This window comes from Lissotriton vulgaris, chromosome 9 (genome assembly GCF_964263255.1).
Source record: "Lissotriton vulgaris chromosome 9, aLisVul1.2, whole genome shotgun sequence".
NCBI classification, from domain to species: domain Eukaryota; kingdom Metazoa; phylum Chordata; class Amphibia; order Caudata; family Salamandridae; genus Lissotriton; species Lissotriton vulgaris.
Window position 1 is genome coordinate 619,857,249 of NC_141697.1, and position 21,083 is coordinate 619,878,331.

Sequence of the window (21,083 nt, forward strand, 5' to 3'; positions counted from 1 at the left end):
GGTTCCAATGCACAGTTTTAAATTCAGGAGGAATATTCTATTCCCCTTATCGGAGAAGTGCACACCATCTCCTCTGTAGATGTCCTGCATGTTGTAACGCAAGTTATTGTTGTATATTAAACCCATTGTAAATTCTCTCATGTAAGCAGAAACAGATTTATTCACATGTTTCCGTGCTTTCTCAAATTGTGGAAAAAATTGGTTGGACCACTTCCATTTCTGTCATTGGCATATATTGGAATACACCAAGGCAGTTTGGGGAAAAACTCATCAGTTGATCAAAAGGTGTCCTTTAAAAGCATTTCCAGACCAACCCCAGTCATAGTCCCAAAATCAATTCCACCACAGTGCACTTTTAAGAGGTTAGGGTTTGGCAGATGCATAAAAAAATTATATTAAAAACATATAAAATATATTTTTCATTTAAAAGAATAATACATTTAACAGCTTTTGATATTTGCTATAAAAAAACATTGAAATTCACTGAAAAAACCATAGGTTATAGACCATATATAGTTAGGAATTAGCATTTACAAAACCTTAAAAATTCACTGAAAAAACCATAGGTTATAGACCATATATAGTTAGGGATTAGCATTTACAAAACCTTATTTTACTCACACAAAACCATTGAAATTCGCATATATAGTTAGTTGCACTAACTATATATCGCGCACCCGCAATCCACTGCTGATCATGTCACATATTACATCATTCATGACATGGTCAGTGACATCACTGATGACATCAGTGATGACATCTCAAATGACATCACTGATGACATCACTGATGACATCATCCAGTGACTATGTTTCTGTAAAGTTAAAATATGTCTTACATATTGAAGAATGAGTGGATGTGTAAGTGTCTGGATGAAGGATTTAGTAGGTGCATGACTGACTGTATGAGTGAGTGATTAAATGTGTCTCACTGAGTGCATGGGTTAGTGACTAAACTGTCTTAGTGTAGATTAGTGGCAAGACAAACCAAATACCATGGGGTATTCAGATTCTGTTTGCTGCTTTCAAATTAAAACAGTGTCCTACCCAACATATCTTTTGTACAAGAAACAAAAAGCCATTAAACCACTGTGAATTTCTGCACTAACAATCACACTGAGGAAAAATGTTGCCTATCCTTTCCTTAAACTACGTAACTGGGATAATCTGGATGTACATACCATAAGTGTTTTAAATGAAGGCTCAAGGAGCAATATCAAAAGTTATCAGCATATTAAAGAAGCCTTGAACTACTTGGAAGTAACAGAAAGCATTTAAACACCTTGAATAGGGGACCCTTTCTTGTTTCTAGATGAATTGCCAGAAAAGTATGAAATATCTCAATAATACATATTTAACAAACTGTAAATGACCAAGTTGGATGGTTTTGTTTTTGTTTCCCTTTCATCGACCAAGGAGGATAGATCAACATATTTATTGAAAGATCAACTGAGACAAATCTAAAGCTTAAACTAGAGAGTATTTGAGGGTAATGAAAGCAAACGGGGAACACATTCTTGCTTTACTATTATTCTACCTTTCTAGCAACAGCCATACCATAGTGCATACAAATATCTGTTCTTCTCAAAGTAGAAAGTATCCTCATCTTCGGGTACCTTTTGTAAAGAGAATATCTAAAATGTTAAGAAACTTTACAAACTGAAAAAACTGTGTGCAACTGAGTTTTTTTTGCATGCACATTTCAACAGACCATGAGTCATTACAGAAACAAAGACCCAGCAAAGCAAATTCTGTGGAACACTAATAATCATAATTGGATTCATATGGATGCCCGAAACAATATGAGAGTAGAACCACCTAATCAGTTGACACAAATGAATCACTCCTGCCAGCCTCATATTTTGTTATTGATATAGCTTTGACCTATATGAAAATGAAGCTCAATTTAACATGTCTTCATACTATGGAGGAGTGTACCTCATACCAGCCATACCAGATGTGCATTAAAAAAATGAATTTGAAAGTCCTTACTTGGATTAATTATAGTAACTGTCCTACATGATAAAGCTTTAGTTGTTTTGGCAAAGGTGTTAAGATTTGTATGCACAACATGAATGTATGCTGAAGGCGAACTTATGCCAAATGTCTAGTTAATTATATGTAGAGAGTTTGGACTTACAAATAGTTGAGTGGTTCATCAAGGTCTAAATATTTTTTTGAAAGTTAATCTAGTGGCTTCAGCAGTAATTGGTTGCATACAATAGGTCTCTGAGGGACAATTAACCCTTTACAAGAGGAGCTGTAGTCGCTATTGTTTTCATAACAAACCCTCCATGTTAATGTTTCCATACGTTCAGACCTACCAGCAATACCATATATTTTAAATGTAACTTAATATTGAAACTAGTCACATTTAATACTATATCAATAGTTGTGTGATAATGTTATATCAAATGACAGGCTGAAGAAAAGGATTTCATCCTTCGTCTGCTCTATTCGGTAAAAAATTGAATAATAAAAAGAGTTCAGAACAATGAAATAACATAATAAAATGCTTTAAAAGATGTTATAACTGTTAAAGTTGTGGACTGTAAAATTCGACAAATGTTAGAATATGTTGTTACTTAATATTTTATCACTGGACATCTGACATGAGCTTAGTCAAACGGACGAATACACAAAAATGTAAACGAATAAGTCTTTATTTTTTTGTAAGTGCACCATATAATATAAAATTGGCCCGTTTGGTCAGAGGAAATAAGTGCAAAACAATATGCAGTTTAATATTCTTTACACTATACATATTTACATATAATACACTATTTACTACATTTTACAACACATTTTCGAAACCATAGTTAACATTCTTAAGTGCTAGATTCCTATAGTCAATTTTCAAGAATTGCACACAATGAAAAAATAAATAAAAACAGAACATTGAAAAAACCAAACGGAAACAAAGATAAGACATTGTAAGTTTCACTTTTTTTTTTTAAAAAAACCTATCAGGTATGATCTTCCAAGCCTGGTTCAATGACATCAAGATGCAGAGATTGTATAGTCATTTGCTCTTTTCAATTTCTCCTATGTACATATGTTACTTTTTTTTATCATTTAAAAATAATTCCGCGCTCGTTTCCGGGAACAAGAGTTTAAATTACACCAGGAATCAGAGAATGGACACGTTTTGCTCTTATTAATGTCTTTTTTTCTCGTCAGCAAACTAAGCTTTCTGTGTGTCCATCTGGAAGAGTCTTCCCAAGTGTCAGTTTGGGCAGAAGTTCAATTGCATTTGGTTTTAAGAAAATGGGGTACAATTCACTAGACTGCTGAGGTACTGTGCACCCACAGTGGCTGGGCCAGAGCTCACGCTTGACCTTGAAGAATTTGAATATTTCAGGTATGTGGCCTTTGTTTCAGAGGTGCTGGCACGCAGAGCTGCATGGGCCATCAGGTGTTCGACGTGCAAGAGTTCGGTGTCGCTGAAGAAAAAGCAAGGTTGACAGGGTGAGTGAGGTTGTGCATACTGTGCGAAGAAAAATAATTGGTTTCGCCAGTGTACAATTTGTGTGAAATTTATACGTAATTTTCAAAATACATTTTGAAGGTCTGCGTCAATATCTCACATACAAAGATCATGTGAGATACTGGCAGGAAACTCATTTGAGCAGCACATAAGTTGGGGCGGACGCACATTTAAGGTTCACACCTCGCGTAAGACATGTTCTGCTTGAACTGGTATCCTGCTGGTGAAAATAACTGGAAAAGTGCCTAAACAGGAGGAGAACAACCCTTACGTAAACCTCAGCAATCGGAAATAGCACAACATTTCTCTGATGTAATACCAACATAAATACATTTTAAGGGGGCTTAGACATAGTCAACCCCTTTCCAAATCTGTTAAGTGCGTTCATTGTGGCTCAGAAAGGACGCCTGAAACCGTAATGCATACATTGAAAACTGACCCGCTTGCCTCCCATAGACGATATTAAAAAGCCATATGTAACTGGAATACAATTACCGTTTCATAACCCTGTGCCACTGCACCTGCTGCACTAATGATAGCTATGTCTCATCTTCATGCGCAATGTTCTCTGGGTTGCCAGTTGACTCATTTGGGTATAATCCATTTTAAGAATGGCGCATTTGGATTTTAGTACGGATTACTATAGGATTTAATTCTTAATAATGCAACTAAATGCATTTATGGTTTTGTAAAGCACCACGAGTGTGGATGCTTCAGTGCACTTTGTATGTATGAGCAACATATTGCACGTTTGTTTCATTGCTGTAGTTCACTTCGCTACAAAAGGAAGGCAGAAATATAGAATTAGAGATGGGAAGTAGTGAAAAACTGGGATGTTTTTCACCACGGATTTGAGTGACCTTAAATAGAAGAGACGAAAGCTTGAGTTGTCATTATGAGGCACAAGGTGAAAAACATACCCGTTATTCATTTTTTACTAGTATATAAGATTCTGATCAATATGGCTCCAAAAACATCTGCTCCTGTTTTCAATACATGCACATCCTCTCGTCTTGCAGGGGCGGCTCCTCCGCTATGGCAGAGGAATGTCGCCCCACTGCTTTTAAGCAGTGCAAAGTACAGAAAACAAAATGATAATAACTAACCCTGGGCGTAGTGGGGCTACGCAAAGCACCACGAAGTAGGGGGGAATCTACGCACGCCATACACTTCGCGTAGCCCCACTACGCGCCGCCTGCCTCCCTCCCGCCCTATTCTAAATGCCCTTAATATAATTTTAAAAACTTTTTTAAAACTAGAAAACTACTTCCCAGCGATGCCGCGTCCCAGGGCTCCCTCTTCCTGGTACGTTGCCGACTTCTTCCTAACAAATCCGCATGAGGGCATTTAGAAGAGGGCAGGAGGGAGGCGGGTGGCAGGCAACTTCGCTCCTCCATGGCGTGTGCGTAGTATTGCCTACTACGACTACTTTGCGAATCGCGAAGTAGGCAACACTACGCACACTCTGTGGACGGAGCGGAGTACAACACCCACCCCTAATAATAACTTAATTATCATTTTATGTTTCCGTGCTGCTTTGCGGGAAGGAGGGTGGGCAGGGCTGCTCTGCTCTCACAGCAGGGCAGGGGAGGAGTGGTTTGCCTACTCCTAAGTGCAGATTACTTTTTAGCCAGCTCTCTCGGGCCGCCAAACACACCCATGCGCACTTTCCCTGTTCTCCATGCAGGCTGCATTACAGCCTTTGTTGAGAACATGCCCATGCCCCCATTCCCTGGCTGAGAGTCGAACCAGGACACTGAGACCGATCACAACGCTGCATTACAGCATTGTGATTGGTCAGGGGGGCCTGGGTGCTTAATCACAATGCTGCTTTGCAGCGTTGGTATTGGTCAGGGGCACTGGCGTAGCTAGGGGGGGGCAGGGGCGGTCCGCCCCAGGCGGCTCTATTTCCGGGGCGGCGCGTGTCACTGATGGTCCATGGCAGCGGCCTTTATAATTTATTTGCAAACACTGACAGTGTCCCCAAATAAATTATAAAGGCCGCTGCCATGGGCCATCAGGGCTGCGCAGTCGGGGGCTGCCGCATATTTGGGTCCCAGAGCCATCAGTGGTAGCGCGCAAAAGCGCTACCAATGATGGCTCTGGGAATCATTTTTGACCAGCCCCCCCTGCCGCTGCAGTGCCTTGCGCCACCACCATGCGCTCTCGAGTCTGGAGAGTGCAGAGCAGCGGCTTGCTGAACTTGTAGTAAAGAACCGGAATAAAGTCTTCAAAAGCGTGTTTGAAACACATTGGAGCCAGTGCATGTTTTGTTCCTGCTGAACACCTCGAGGCCTGCTTCATGATGTCAGGGAGGTCACAGCAGCAGATGGCGGAACGGGTAATAAAGCTACGAGGCACGGTTGACACTGAGTGAGTTCATTTACAATATAATAAACGCTTTGTGGTGGTAATGAACATGTCCCAAATGTCTTGCAGCCGGTTTTATTAAAAAACAGTTGCGTTTGTTGGGGTTACTGGGCCTTTGTTGCGCCACTGGCTGGGCCAGATTTTAATAATATCGGTGAAATTTGCAATGACTGGAATACCAAGTATTCCTGCACTGAGTTCCAGAAAACTCAAATGAGTCATGTGTTGCGAAGTTAAAATTGCGCAAACGTTTTAGGTGTAGTGGAATTTTGTTAAAACAAGTTGCAAATGTTGAATGCATTCCCTTGTTGAAGTGATAAAGAGAGGGAAAAGAAGAGAGGAAGAGTGAAAATGTGAAAGAGAGATCGAGAAATGTAAATAACTTACAACATTAAAAGAACATTCCTTGTCCAGATCTGAAGAAACTGTGCAACTAACAACCTTCTATCAATGTGGGTGATTTAGGGTGACCACCATTTGTTTTCTCAGTCAGTACGTTACAAGTATTCAGGCACATGCTGATATGTGCAGTATGCAGGTTCCGAAGGAAATGAGGGTTAGCCACGATTTCATGCAAAAAGATTAGATTTTTTTTAAATAACCTGTTCTAGGTTAAACTCGGGAGAAACGGTAATGGGAGAGGAACTATTGTCAGAAAAAGACTTGACCTCACGATTCAGAAGGTATGGGGAACATCGCATGAAACAGTGAGTGATTCCAAAAATTATTTAGCAGCTTTCTCGGAAAGGACACAAGGTTATAGTGCGCTTTTTGGTGTACTGGGTTGATTCGCCCACTCAACTTCCAAATACATTCGATGTTTATTGATAAAGCAGACTACAGGCTGGAGAGTAGAGAGGAGACACTGCTCTAACAGCCACGCTCCCTAGTATCCACAAGTGGTGCCTATCTCCAGGGCTTAATTTGAGCCAGTGGTTGCAGGTGGGACCCACTGGCACTCTTTGATACAGGTGGCCTGCGCACATGTCTCAATTTGCTTAATGGCAAGAATTGTATTGTAATTGCATTTATATAGCACTTACTTCCCCTGAAGAGGCGTCAAAGCGCTTTTCGGTGAGTAGCATGCTACTCTGGAACTTAAACACTATTAGTTGATTTGGTGTAATGAAATTGAAAGTAATTTGAGTGTGGACATGTTAGAATATTATTTAGACTGAAAAAGAATAGTGGGGGATATGTGGAGTTGGACAAGAGGAAGTCATTGGGCCTCTTTTTATATTTAAAACCGATGTTTTGTTCGAACTAATATTTTTTGTATTTCAATTGCAAACAGCGTGCCAATCGCAGGCAGTTTAGCCTTCTTCGAGGTCACTTAAAACATTGATTTAATGTCTTCTTCTCTTTAACTGTCTTGATCCATAATGCCTGTCAGAGTAGTATGTATGTGAGGGGGTTGGCAGGGTAGCTGCTGGAAAACGATTACTTGCACTGTTGAAGATTTAGGTTTTGCTCTGAGTTTTCCAGATCCAAGCGTGAGGGGCTCACTCAGTGCATTTTTTTTCCTTTGCATTCTGGAACTTGTAGTGTTGGGCTTATGATGGGATGAACAGGACTGGAAACCCCTGAGTGCAATGAAGACATATGGATGGGATGAGCTACTCAAGCTTGGAAATAGAGAACCTGAGAGGTCTGTGGTTTATCAGAGGAGCCCGTGCCACCAGAAACATCTTGTTCCAGTCCTAAGCTTTCCTTTTAGAAATCATTGCCATTTTGTACTGTAGTCCAGTAGGCTCAATTGAAGTGAATCACAACTGCGACTCACTACATTCAATAAGTTGTTGCATAAAGAGCAGAGACCCGAACATGGTGTCCCAGTGAGAGGATGTAGCGTTAGGGCCAGACTCTAACAACTATGAGTGACACTTCCACGTGAGCAAAATCAAGCAATGAAGAGGAGGGAAACATATAAATATTATGAATTACACCCATTTGAACAACGAGTAACTATAAGAAGATCTTAAAACGGCTCGAAAGCACCAGAAATGGACAGGCACGCACATAGCTAGGGGGTCACAACCCAGGCTGGAAGGTACTGAATGTGGTGATGAGGAATAAGGTTAAAAATACATGATAATGGGATAGAATAATGTAGTATGTATAACGTTATGATGTAAAGCATGCCAAGAATGTCAGAACACAAAAGCAGTGTGCGATTTCTCTGTCACTAGGCCTTGTGTGAAATGAACTTCTATATATCAATAACAAGCTTGAGGTTTTTGGCGCAACAAAGCCAAGCTACATGGTTGACTTCATTGGGGGCTCCGGAGCAAATACGTCCTTTTTTCTGCAGCCTTCTCCCCTCCCCATCCCCCTCCCACTATCGGCCAGGGGCGGAAATCTGAGGGATAGCCCCAGGCGCCAGAAGGTCTAGCTACGCCTCTGGTCAGGAGAGCTTGGCTGTGCTCCCTGTGCCTTGAGTCTGCAGAGGAGAGCAGGAGCAGATGCCGGAATCTAACTAGACAAAGGAGTGATGCAATTTAAATAGTAAACTTCACCCATGGTGCCATGCTGAAGCCCCAGTCAGGCTGCCATTAGGGATTTTATTCTTACAGAGCTGGTGCCGAACGGACAATAATAAACAAGAACATTATGTGCAGTGAACCTAGCCCTCGTACAGAATGTTCAAGGCACTGATAATATGCGTATGAAGAAGTGTAAATGCAAGCAAAGTAATTTCAGAGAATATTATCCCATACAGGCCCTCAAGATATTGTGTCTCAAGAAAGTGTCAATATTCAAGAAAAGATACTTTAAACATGAGCATATACAATGGTGGTGTTCGCTACTGGGCCTAATGTGACCACATAACTCCCACTCCTTGAACATAAGAAGACTAAAAAGCTTAATAAACATTTTGCAATATTGAGTAACTGGTGCATACATAAAATCAGTACAAAACACAGAAATTACCAGCATAGATCATACATATATATTACTTAGTAATAAATACCTATCAATTCATCAATACACAGTAGTACAAACGGGTTTCATTCCTCTTAAATAATTAAAAAGACAACTGTTTACACTCTAGCATCCCTCCATTTTTGAAGAGTGGCCCAAATGTTCAGCCCCATCTCCCTCATCTTTCTACCCCTTCGGGAGTAAAGAGAAGCTTCGATGTTGTGGATTCCTAATAGCCTAGACAGCCACATCTGGAATGAAGGTGCCGAGGAGTCCTTCCAACCTGCAGCCAGTAGAATTTTTAAGACTGCAACACAAATGAATACAAATACCTCATCCTCCTTTTTCAGCCTTAAGTTAGAATCTATTCCAAATATCATCAGGACCGGGGAAAGGCTAATTTTCACACTTAGCAGCCCCTCCCAGAATGTTTCCATCTCTGAACCTATCTTATTCAGTGTGCAACAATCATAAAACCTATGTACCAAATGTGCTGGCCCCTGGGAACACCTTGTACAGTTATCATCGTCCCTTTTCCCCCACTCAAAAAGCTTGGATGGAGTAATGTACAACTTATATAAAGTCTTATAAAGTCTTATAATGTTGGGCTCTGAGGTTCGAGGAGCGGAACAGGTTATTTGCCAGCTGGAGTGCTTTATCGAGATCCACATCTGGATCACCCAGTTTCAGCGCCCATGAAGCCTCCACCTTATCCATATCATCCTGTAATGTGGAGACCAAATCCCCATAAATCCTGCCAATCCTGGTACCCCCATCCAAAACATACTCTAAAGTAGAAATTTCTCCCCCTGGGGTAATTTGGGGCCTGATAGTTGCCAAGGTTTGAAAAATTTGAAGGAACTTAAAGCTTTGATTCGGCGCGATTCAAAATTTCCGCTGAAGATCTACAAAACTCAGCGGGGCAGCTCCATCCCAAAGATCCTCTATTCTTCTGACTCCTTGAAATTCCCAAGATGGCCACCAACTATCATAACTCAAATGAGGAAAAAGATTTGACTTCCAAAGAGGGGTATAATAGTTATACTTCGGAATTACAAGTGATTTCTGAACCGCTTTCCAAACCCTCCAAACACTATCCAATATCTGATATCTTTTTTTATTATTATATCGTTGGTCTGTTTTACGCAATAGAAGGCCCACTGCTTCCTTCCCCAGCAGCAGTTCAAATATAGATGGGGGATACATGTTTCCAAGTAGATTGTTCGAAGCATTCGTGGCACTATCCATAAGTATCGCCATTTGACTGAAAAAGCACGCCGGATATTTGGAGCCCCCAATCCTCCTCTCTCTTGCGGTAAAGACAGGTATGTAAGAGATCTTCTTGTTTTCCCAAACTGCCATATGAATTTTATAAAAACTGATTCAATAGACTTTAACACAGTTTCCCCGACCAGGAGCGGGATCGAGCAAAAAATATATAACATTTTCGGGAGCATAATCATTTTTAGCACGTTGACTCTACCTATTATGGACAGGTGCATGGAATCTATCCTATTTAACTCCGTTGTCATTGAATCAACCAGTGGCTCAAAATTTTCTTTAATTACAGCTTCCATTATAGGGCTGATTCGGACACCCAAATAAATTGCTGAGTCAGTAGATCTCCCATCCCTCTTTATAATATTATTCGAGTAGATTATCTGGGTTTTATTTTCATTAAGGAGATATCCCAAGCAGCAACCAAACTCTGAAGTTATTGCCTTCAAAGGGGGTATAGCAGTATCCGGGTCAGTGGTTGTGATTGCCAAGTCATCAGCATATGCCAACAACTTGGTTTCGAACCCATTGCAAACCACTGGTTTAATGCCCTGAAACACCAATATCTTTCTTTCTAGAGGGTCAATGTATAGGGCAAATAAGATGGGTGAACATGGACACCTTTGGCGGGTCCCCCGAGAGATCTAGATTTTGTCTGACCCGCCTCCCATTAGCTGAATTCTGGTGCATGGATTCACATACATTGCCTTGATGGCCTTTATGATTTTAGGGCCAAAGCCCCTCCGTTCCAATATCCCCCATAAATACTGCCATGTGACGCGGTCAAAAGCTTTTTCAGAGTCCATAAGGATCATGGCGATCCTGTCCCCAGTGACATCTTGCACATCAAACAACGTAATGGCCCACCTTATATGGTCCGTTGTTCCTCGGCCAGGGATAAACCCATGCTGCCACGGAGAGACCAGACCACCTATGACCCCTCTTAGCCTATTAGCCAAAACCTTTGCGTACATTTTAGTTTCAGAATTTATGAGGGATATTGGACGGTATGACCCGGGCTCTTCCTTAGGTTTGCCCTTCTTGTAAAAGACAACTATATTTGTCTCTTTCCAAGAGTTTGGAATTTCCCCTGAAAAAATTATACCGCTAAATAGATCTAACAATACGGGGGCTATCACTGCCTGTAAACACTTATAAATTTTGAAAGGGATGTTATGTGGCCCTGTTGCCTTACCAGTCACTGAATTCTGTAAAGCATTCACCACTTCATCCAATTCCAAATCTTTATCTAATACGGCTTTCTCCTGAGGAGCCAGACCATTTCCAAAATCTTCAAAAGCTAAGCTAGAGAGGTCCGCCCTAGCTTCCTCTTGGTATAGCTTTTGTTAAAAATCCTTGAAAACACTTTTAATGTCTTCAGGCTCAGTATACCCCTGGCTGCCCACCTGGATTTTCCCTATCATGTTTCTGCTGAAGCCCGGTCTGATCCTTAAATCTAACAGCTTACCAGCCTGTTCCCCAGTCTCGTACATTCTCCCCTTATGTATGTGATAATCATCCGCACTTCTCTGGGCAACAGACTTATAGATTTCCGCTTTCAGGGCAAGGTTCTTACTTAAGCTCTCATTAGCTTTTTTCCCTACTGTAATATCTCTTACATGAAGTTCCTCCGCCAGTACTAGCTGTGCCAGCAGTGACTCATGCTCCTCTCGAGCTTTTTTCCTCTGGCTAGCTGAGAAGCTAATTGTCTCCCCTCTCAGCGTTGCCTTAAAAGAGTCCCATAAACAATTACGAGAGGCACTATACCTGTACATATCAAAGTAATGTTGTGCACAGCTCTTTAGATGGTCAACAAATTTAGGGTCAACTAACAGTCTCCTCTCGAACGTCCATCTATAGGGGGGAATAATAGCGTTATCCCATTCATAAACTAAGATCAGCGGACTATCGTCAGAGATCATCTTTGGCATTTTGATAATTCCTATCCTTCCTGCCTCCGATGATAAGGAAATAGTCCAACTTAGTATATTTCTTAGCAGGGCAGGAGAAATAGGTGAAGCCCGGGTTCAATGGTTTCTTATACCCCCACACATCAAGTAGATTATATGAGCTGATTAAAGCAGACAAGGCTCTAAAAACCTTGGGTTTCTGTCCAGCGTATCTTACGCTATTTTTGCTATTTGTGAAATCTGCAGATATATTAAAATCTCCGCATACTATCAGGGGATATGAGCAATTCAATAACTCGACTTCCAACTTATCAAAAATATCAGGTTCGTCCTGGTTGGAACCGTAAATTTTACACAAGGTTATCCTTATTTTCAGTTCCACAATCGCCCACCTACCCAGGGAATCTGCTAAAAAGCGCTTACAGCCACCCAAGTTAGTTTTAGCCAAAATGCCAACCGCCCTGACAGAGGATATCTGCGTGGAGCACACCAATAGCTCAAACCCCTTAACATTTAACAAATGTTTCTTGGACCAGGGCAGATGCGTTTCCTGAATACATATAATATCCAAATAATTTAAACCTGCAAAATGCCCTAATTTCTGCCTTTCGTTCCAATCGTTCAACCCCCCTATATTCACGGAACATATCCTAAGTTTCCTCATTGTGCTTTTGTCCTAACACTCCTGCCCAATCCCTAAACAGGGACCACACAAATACTGACCTTACATACTGCAAATCGTTGACACCATTTCACCAGAAACATTTTAATTTTTCCTTTTTCACCCCCCTCTTGCACCCCACTCACTCCGTAAAATACCCACCACCACCCCACTCCTACTCACCCTTCCCCCCTTGTGACCCGCCTTACCACCACCCAACCCCAGGTCAATTCTGCCTACCCCCCCCCTTCTGGGAGTGCCCAGACCAAGGTCTGTGCATATGATGTGCGCAGTCCTAGAAGGCAATAGGTCCTATAAACACAACCACATCAAAATTAGACCCTCAAACCCTGAAAAAGGGAGACACCGCTTTTTCGATATACACCCCATTTTATTTTTTTTTAATTTTTGGGGAAAAAGAAAAATTAAATGCCTCCCTTCCCCCCATTCTACACCTAACATCCACCCCCCACACTATACATTCATAAAACCAACAGCATATAGAATACTACCCCCCCTTCCCCCCTCCAAACCCCCTTAACACCATTGCCACTCCGAACATCCCTACGAATTAAACATGCTACTTGTCCAGGGAGTCCAGATACTCTTTTGCCTTAATTTCCGAGGAGAAATACAGAGTGGTTCCCTGGTTGATAATTTTTAGCTGTGCAGGATTCACCAGATGTGCTTGAATTTTTTTATCCTGAAACAGTTTCAGCAGCTGCCTTAACCTCCAGCGTCTTTCTACCGTTATGCGGCAGAAATCGGGCCCGCTCGTTCAACTGGCATCCGGCCTCGCTTTATCCGAAATGGACTGTCGCAAAAGAAAATTTCCGAAAAATACTAATATGGCCTGTGGTTTGTCACCCTTCTTCACCGGTGTTCTCTGTTTTAAGGGGATACGATGTGCTCTCTGGATCTCCGAAGCCCAGGTCCACTCGGATAGTTCCGGGAAAGCTGCAGAGAAAAGATTAACTGCATAGCTCCTGGTATCGGCCCCCTCCAAACCTTCATGGACCCCCAGGGCTCTTAAGTTGTTTCTTCCGAGTCTATTTTCCGACTCTTCTAACGTCCATTGAATATCCTTAATCTGGGCATCATGAGCCTCCACCAGGGTTACAGCATTAGCAGCATCGGCTTCTGTGGCCATCATCATTTCTTCCAGCCACTTGAATCTCCGAAGTCCTGATGGGATTGGGAATTAAAATATTGCATGACCTGTCTTCCTTGCCACTATTACCAATACTGCCATTACTGTCTTTGCTACTAGAGCCCACGGGTGGTGCAGTCAAGGGTGCCTTACTCAGTTCCAGCTCATTCACAACGTTTTGCTCCTGGGGTGCCACACACCCCTTATTCCCCCCCATCCACTGCAGCCTGTTCCATACTTTTCAGGTTTGCTCCCTCCTGAGCACTTTGACATATCATCCTAGCACTCCCTGGACTCACCACCTTAGCACCTGGTCCATCTCCAACATTGTTTCCAGTAGTTTCATTGTTTCCTTTGTTTGCCTCCGCTTCGTGCCCGTTACCAGCCAGCTCTTTTCCTCGTTGCATTAGCTCCACCACCGTGGGGCTCGTCAGCCTGTTCTTTGCAGAACCCCCGCGGGGCCCTGCCTTTTCCTCTCCGCAACGGGTCCGGCAGCCGCAGTCTTTGATTCTGCCCGGGAGAGTTTTCACAGAGGGCGGGAGCACCCTCGCAATGGACCTGTTGCTCGGCGGCCGCTGTCAGAGCCTCACTCCTGGCTTTACGAGCGGCAGCTGCCATAGCTGCCTTAGATGGAGCGCCGCCCACCGCATTCTTTTTAGCCATACTGGGATCCTCTCTCTCGATCTGGAACAACAGACGTCGCAGGTAATTCCCAACACACCACCTCACGAGGGAGGAGACCGCTTCAAGGTGCACAGGTCGGAGAAGCTTACGGGGAAGCAGCATACAGACGGTGGGGGGGGTAAGTAGAAACTTAGCGAGACGGCGCCTTCGCTAAAACGGGTCACAAAATACCGGTTGGACCGCTGCCTGCTAGTGTGCTAACGTTCACCTAAGCGGCCGCCATCTTGCCAACCAAAATATATATGATTTTAGGGTTTAATATACGATTAAAAATATATAGATTTAATCATATATTAAACCCTAAAATCATAAAAAAATTGTGTTCTTTAAAAATAAAGGCATAAAGACAACTTGTATTACAAGTCAATAGAAAAAGGTGGAAAAAATGGCAATTGAAAAGCAACTTATCGAGTAAAAACGAGACAATTTATTTAAAAAATTGCACTGCTCAAAACTGCCATATTGTTTTAAATGTTCTGAGGAGTAGACAAAAAAAATCTGCTGTTCCCAGCTACTGTAGACAATGTTTCAGTTGGCACCTCTCTCACCAGTGTCACTGAACAAACATGTTCAAATCCACCCCCCTCAGCAGTCGCTGAAGGTGTGACGGGCAGTAGTGTATACACAGAAGATGAGCAAGGATCCAAAACACCAGGAGATGAAACATCCCAGGAAGGCTCCACAATAAGCATTTTGAAACAGCAATGCACAGGGCATCTGTGCAAGTAAGTTTTGAAGGCACCTATCAACAGGTCTATATCTGTAGATTGGACCGGTTGCATACCCAAGCATATATCCAGGGCACACTCAAAAATGCGGTATACAGGCTGTAAGCATTGTAGTCAAACAGGCCAAAAGGACAAGAACCGGTTATCACTTCTTGAAGCAAGGGTGTGCCAAAAGATTGCATCATTCACTCACGATGCAGTAGCACATGTGGTAGTGCCATCCCCATTTGGTCGTGTGAGGGACCATCCATTGTGAAGCAAATAGAATACAACCAGTGTCCCGACAACCAGGAACAGAACAAGCAGTAAGCCTTGCAAAAATGCTTCCAAGCACAGAGTGTATGAAAGATATAATAACTCCAAAGCCAACTGTTTTAAAAAGTGCGCTACCTCCGCAGTATTTTAGATGTTAAAGTTGTGGTGCACTTGCTCCCCCAAATGATGTGGGAGATTGGTGCAAAGTAACAACTGTATCTCAGAAGATGATGTTGCAACTTGAAGATCAAACCTTTCTTGTGCAGAAGTTAAGGCTACTTCCTTCTGAAACAATAAGGATTTCAGTCTGCTCAAAGCATCAAATTTCACATTCAAAATTTTCATTAAAGGCAAAATTGTTGCGTCCCTAACTGTAGGGGCAGGTGGAAAAACGCCTATGTACAACAGATCATAACTGCAGAAACTGTCAACAGATATGGTATTCCCGGGGGGAGGAGCCAAGATGGTGATCAGAATGGAAGTGTAGGCTCCCGGCTCCGTAAGCCTCCGAGCCCCGGGAGGAAATCCTGCACAAGATCCTGGTATTGCACGGCAGCGGGGTGACGGTGAATGCGCGCAGACATCACTCGCGCGATCCCGACGTCTCTACCAGCCTTATAGACGGAGATATCCGCGACTAAGATTGATGGCCTCAAACGACCCTGAGCCGGGGCCTTGACTGCGAAACATGGCCGGGTGTTGACTCATCGATAGTGGCCAGCTGGACTTGGGCGGAGCCGGTCCACCGGGACGCAGCAACTGCAGCAGGGAATTTACTGAAGGAGCCTTGATTGTCACACGATGCGGCTGGAGTGCATCCTCGAGGTGGGGGCTCAGCGGAAATACTGCTTAATTGTGGAGCGCTGAGGGTGAGCCTGTCGGCTCTGTTTTCGATCCTGCCCGGTTTTCGCGGGCCGCTCCTGAATTTGCTACCAGCGCTGAGTCGGAGAGAAGATAGCCATTGCCGGTGATTGCTCCTCAGGCATGTACTTTGAAAGCCCCCGTGATTCAAACTGTAGTCTGCCTGAGCCAGACTCGTCCCTGCCTTACCTTCAAACTCCCCACAAGGTGGACACTCCTGATAGCTGCTTGAATGAGAAGGAGTACGTTACCCTGCCTATTGAAGTGCTGCGTGAGGGTGAGTGCGAGTCACCGAGTAGTGCTGTGATGTGGGAAATAAAGCCTACGCTGTCTCGCAGTGCCATTCTGGGTGACTTACAGTCTGCTTGGAGGGACAGCTCCCGAGCGCTGGGTGGTAAGCTTGACGATATTGCGCTCACACTGGGGCGATTGCGGTCGGATGGCCCCCAGGTGCGCGAGGACTTGCCCCCAATTGTCTTCGAGGAGGGTACTGTGGTTACACATGGATGTGCAGGGGAACGGGTGATCCCGGGCTGCGTCGGTACCCGTGGAAGGATGACCGCATGCCTCTATTGTACTGCAGGATGCCTTTCTCGGCAATGGATGGTGACCTCGTCCACTGTGGCGCAGCTGATCACACGGACACTGGTTCAGCTACTGTTGCCTCCTATGACTGCTTCTTCTTTCCTCGCCCCTGTGCTTCTGCCATGGAATGCGTGTCATGGGACGGAACTGGGGGTGATGGTCTTCAGTGAAGGAGACTGTCGATGTTCGGCGACGTCCATTTTGTATTTGCAAGTTGCTTTTCTACCTTGCGAGGACATTTTGTTTTCACGTGTCGGCTGAGATGGGATATTCTCGGCGGGCATGCCATGGGGGCTTTACAAGAACGGGCCAGGGCTAAGTGATTCTCTTTAATGTTTGATATCTATGTGGCTGGCGGGGAGGCGGGTTGGCGTGTTCTTATGACATACCTAGTTGCGCAGTACGTGATAATTCACCCCCATTTCTTATTGCATTAAGTGATTGCTTATGTCGACTGTTGCTTTTGGGGTGGAGAATAAATTTGTGGAAGGGGAGACCGGGAGCCTGTTTAGATGGCCCTCCTCCGGTTTTATATAACTTTTTTCTTTTTCTTTTCTCTTTTCTGTATCTAAATTTCGGGTTCTCGTTTTTTGGGCGACAGGCACACTGCTGGGGGGGGGTAGGCCGTAGCTTCTGCATGAGTGCAGGGTTGGGGGTGGGGATTTTTGTTTTGTCCTTTCTTAGTTTCTATGGGCCTTTATTTTTTCTCTCCTCTTTTCTTAGTTCTTTTATCTCTTTTCTTCCTTCTTATGGGTCAGTATGGAGGCTAGGTGTAGCGTTGCTTATCTTATCTGTCGTTGGTGTTACCGCTAACATTAGTTAGGGTGTTCCACGTTTGTGAGGTGGGTAATGACCGGTATGAACTGTGAATATATGCTTCTTTATACTGATAAGCGTATTTTGTGCCGCTCTTCCGATTGTGACTCTTCGCTTTGTTGACATCCTGCTGTGTTCATTGCCCACTATGTGCTTTCGGTGGATTGAATGGCGTCTGATCCTTCTTCTTTTATAATTTAAAAATTAACCTAATTTCATCCTGTACTCTGTGGTCGCTTTTAACTTGCGTGATATTTGGAATATTTGCTGGTTTTCATCTTCAGGGACTGCTGAGCTGTTTTATGGTTGCCGTATGTGCTTAAACTGATTTCGAGGCCGGCCAGATTGGTTGTAGGCCCGTAACTGTATGCTACTATTGCACAATAAAGGTTATCATTCAACATCAAATAACTCTCATTGGAAAGCAATCTGACACTGGCTGAATTGAAGCAGCTGGAGAACCATTCAGATAACATGACAATTTACCTTGAATTAATTACATGCGCCGTGGAGTGTTACCTCCCTGCAAAACAGAGAATGGCCTAAAGTATTCGTCGGAGTCAGTAACACCAAGAAAAACCTCAGTTGCACCATTCCTACAATGATAAGTGAAAAGTAGGATCCATGCCTCATGCACAATCCTCACCCCTAGCACTTCATACCTGCCTACATGATGCCGTTGCAAGCAGTATTTAAAGTGAAAGTTTGAAATTGGCAGAGAAATAAACCTTTGTATCTTACAATCTGCTGATGGTACTTCTACAACAGTAAATGGTAATTTTGATAACTTTTCCATGTGTGAAATAGTGTATCTTGCGTCTTTTCTGGCCACGGTGGGCTGTTCTTTTGTTAAGTCATATGGCAAAAACAAATAGTGGAATTGAAATGCTTCCATGGAACGCGACCAGTGCTTAAAGCCTATAGAGTTCAGCTTAGTAGCATGATGGACTTAAGCTGTGATTGCCCATGTTGCAAAAAGGACATGCCATTCTGTATGATGTCAATAACAGATGACACAATGTTACACAGAGAACATATCCTATTGGATAATGTAGTCCTACCATTGTAAACCACTGCTAGAGCCTTGTCTAAATTTGCTCTGTCAATGTATTCTCTCAGCAGCTTCCGCCTGTGAAACACACCACACTTAATTGTATTTTGAATACAGAAAGCGCTTTTGACATGGCTTTCAATGGCCTAACAAGAAATCCTCTAAAACCATCCGATCAAGCGGCACAGCGGACTCACTCAGCGGGCGAGCCGGCGGCACGCCAACGGCAAGCTCGTCTGCGCACCGACCGCGCACAGCGCCAGCCACTATGCTGATTTTGGGAAAGATCGACCAGCTGCTCCTACTCTTAGGTACTCTAGTACTTTTCTACGAGCAATAGGTGAGCAGGGTGGTGTTTGGGGGGGAAGCCCAACCAGTGGCTACGGCAGGGACTGTAGCTAACCTGATCAGAAGGGCTCTTTGAGATGTGGTCTGCTTAACGTTAGGTCTCTCTGTAAACATTATCTGGAGACACAAATGTTGCTAGAGTCTCATGACTTAGATGCCCTGGTGGTGACGGAGACCTGGACTTACCCCGGCTCTGATTTAGAATTGGGTCAAGCATGTCCTCAGGGCTATAAAGCCCATCATAAGCCACGTCCTAGGGGTAGAGGTGGAGGGGTTAGGATTTTATTCAAGGATGCATGGAACTTCTACCCTGTGGATATCAACATGGTTGAAGGGGTCGAGCTTTTGGGCTTTGCTCTAAAAGACCATGGGCACCAAGTGCTGACCGGTATTATTTGCCATAGGGCCCCGGGGGTGGCCAGCCTCCATCAACAGAAAAATCTGATCGATGTGTTTAGTAATATGGCTCTCACACGCCAGACTCTTCATATTAGGGGATTTTAACTTATGGGCTAACAGGAGTATGGGCCCAGGTTACAATAATCATCTACAATCATGTATGGACCTGTTACGTACTCAATGGGTGGTAGAGCCTACACATACGGGGGGACATACTTTGGACCTGATTTTTGCCAGGGAAAAATCACTGAAAGTGGTGAATGTTTTACCAGTTGGCTGGTCTGATAACGATCTGATAAAATTTGATGTGTTCGATATCAAGCGGAATGATACTGCTACGAAGAAGACAAGATGCTTTCTTATCAGGGACTCAAAAGGTCTGCTGAGGAAAGCTTGTGCGTCCCCAGTATTGCATCTTGAAGGTTCTTTTGACCCTGGGAAACAGGTGGAGGATAACTATGCCACCTTCTGTTCGCACATTAATGACCAGCTTGCCCCTTGAAAGATGATCAAAAGAGGTGGCAAACCCTCAGCGCCCCGATATAATACTGATCTACAAAATCTAAAACTTGGCTGTAGACCGGCAGAACAGAGGTGGAGGAAGGGTTACTCTGACACAGATAAAGCTATCTGGAAAGAGAAACTTCTTAGAAAAGTATTGTCTCTACAAAAGCGGAGTACTTTGCAGACGTAATTCTGAGGGCCCCTAATAGCTCCAAGAGTGTTTTTAAAATACTGAATGATATTGCTAGCCCCGCTTGCACTAAAAACAAGGTTCTCCCCACGCAGGAACTCTGCGATAGCCTGGCTGCCTTTTTTGATAATAAGATCAGCAAAATTATTGAAGGGCTAGAGGGGACAGCACAGTTGCTGAGACTACTGGCCCCCCACAGGATAGACAGGAGAACCTGAGAGTGATGAGGAAGGCTTCGGTTCAGAGGCCTCTTCTAGTTCACTTTGGTATTCCTTCTGTAGAGGCTTTTGACCAAACAGCTCTTGGGGTTTCTTCTGGTTCATAATTAGACCCTCTTCCCCACAGGGTCTGGAAAGCTCGAGGTTCCAAACTGTTTCCTCTACTAGGGCGGTAATGTAATCACTCCCTGTGCAGTGGGATGGTCCCCTCTTGTTGGAAGCAAGAGGTTGTTTCCTCCTTATTGAAAAAAACGTCCCTTGACCCTGCCTGTCTTAAGCACTATAGGCCTATCTCTCTCCTTCCATATACAGTGAAGATCATTGAGTGCCTAGTGAGCAAGGCACTCTCCCAGTTCCCGGAGACAACTGATTTACTGGAGGACATTCAGTTCTGATTCCGCCCGGGACATGGGACGGAGACTGCCTTGTTGACTGTGTTGGAGGATCTTCATTTGCGTGCAGACAGGGGGTCAGAATGCCATCCTGATCCTGTTAGACCAGTCTGCCGCAGTCAACACAGTCAATCACAAGGTACTCCTGAAACGATTGGAAGGAGTGGGGGTAGTTGGCCAGGCACAGAAAGGGCTCCATTCTCTATCTGACAGGTGTTAGGCAGTGGCTTTTCCCCCTTTTCAGTCCAAGTTTACCAAGATCCACCATGGTGTGC

The 21,083-nt window shown here is 43.7% G+C and overlaps 1 protein-coding gene across 2 annotated transcripts in view; it reads right to left on the reverse strand.

The window, feature by feature from the left end:
- Positions 1–2,645: 2,645 nt before the first annotated feature.
- Positions 2,646–21,083, reverse strand: part of CCNP (cyclin P) — a 255,077-nt gene continuing 236,639 nt past the window's right edge. For both annotated transcript variants that reach the window (XM_086936710.1, XM_086936711.1), the window contains exon 10: positions 2,646–3,442. In XM_086936710.1, coding sequence (XP_086792836.1) covers positions 3,259–3,442 — 184 coding nt within the window. In that variant the 3' untranslated portion in view covers positions 2,646–3,258. The remainder of the gene's footprint in view (positions 3,443–21,083) is intronic.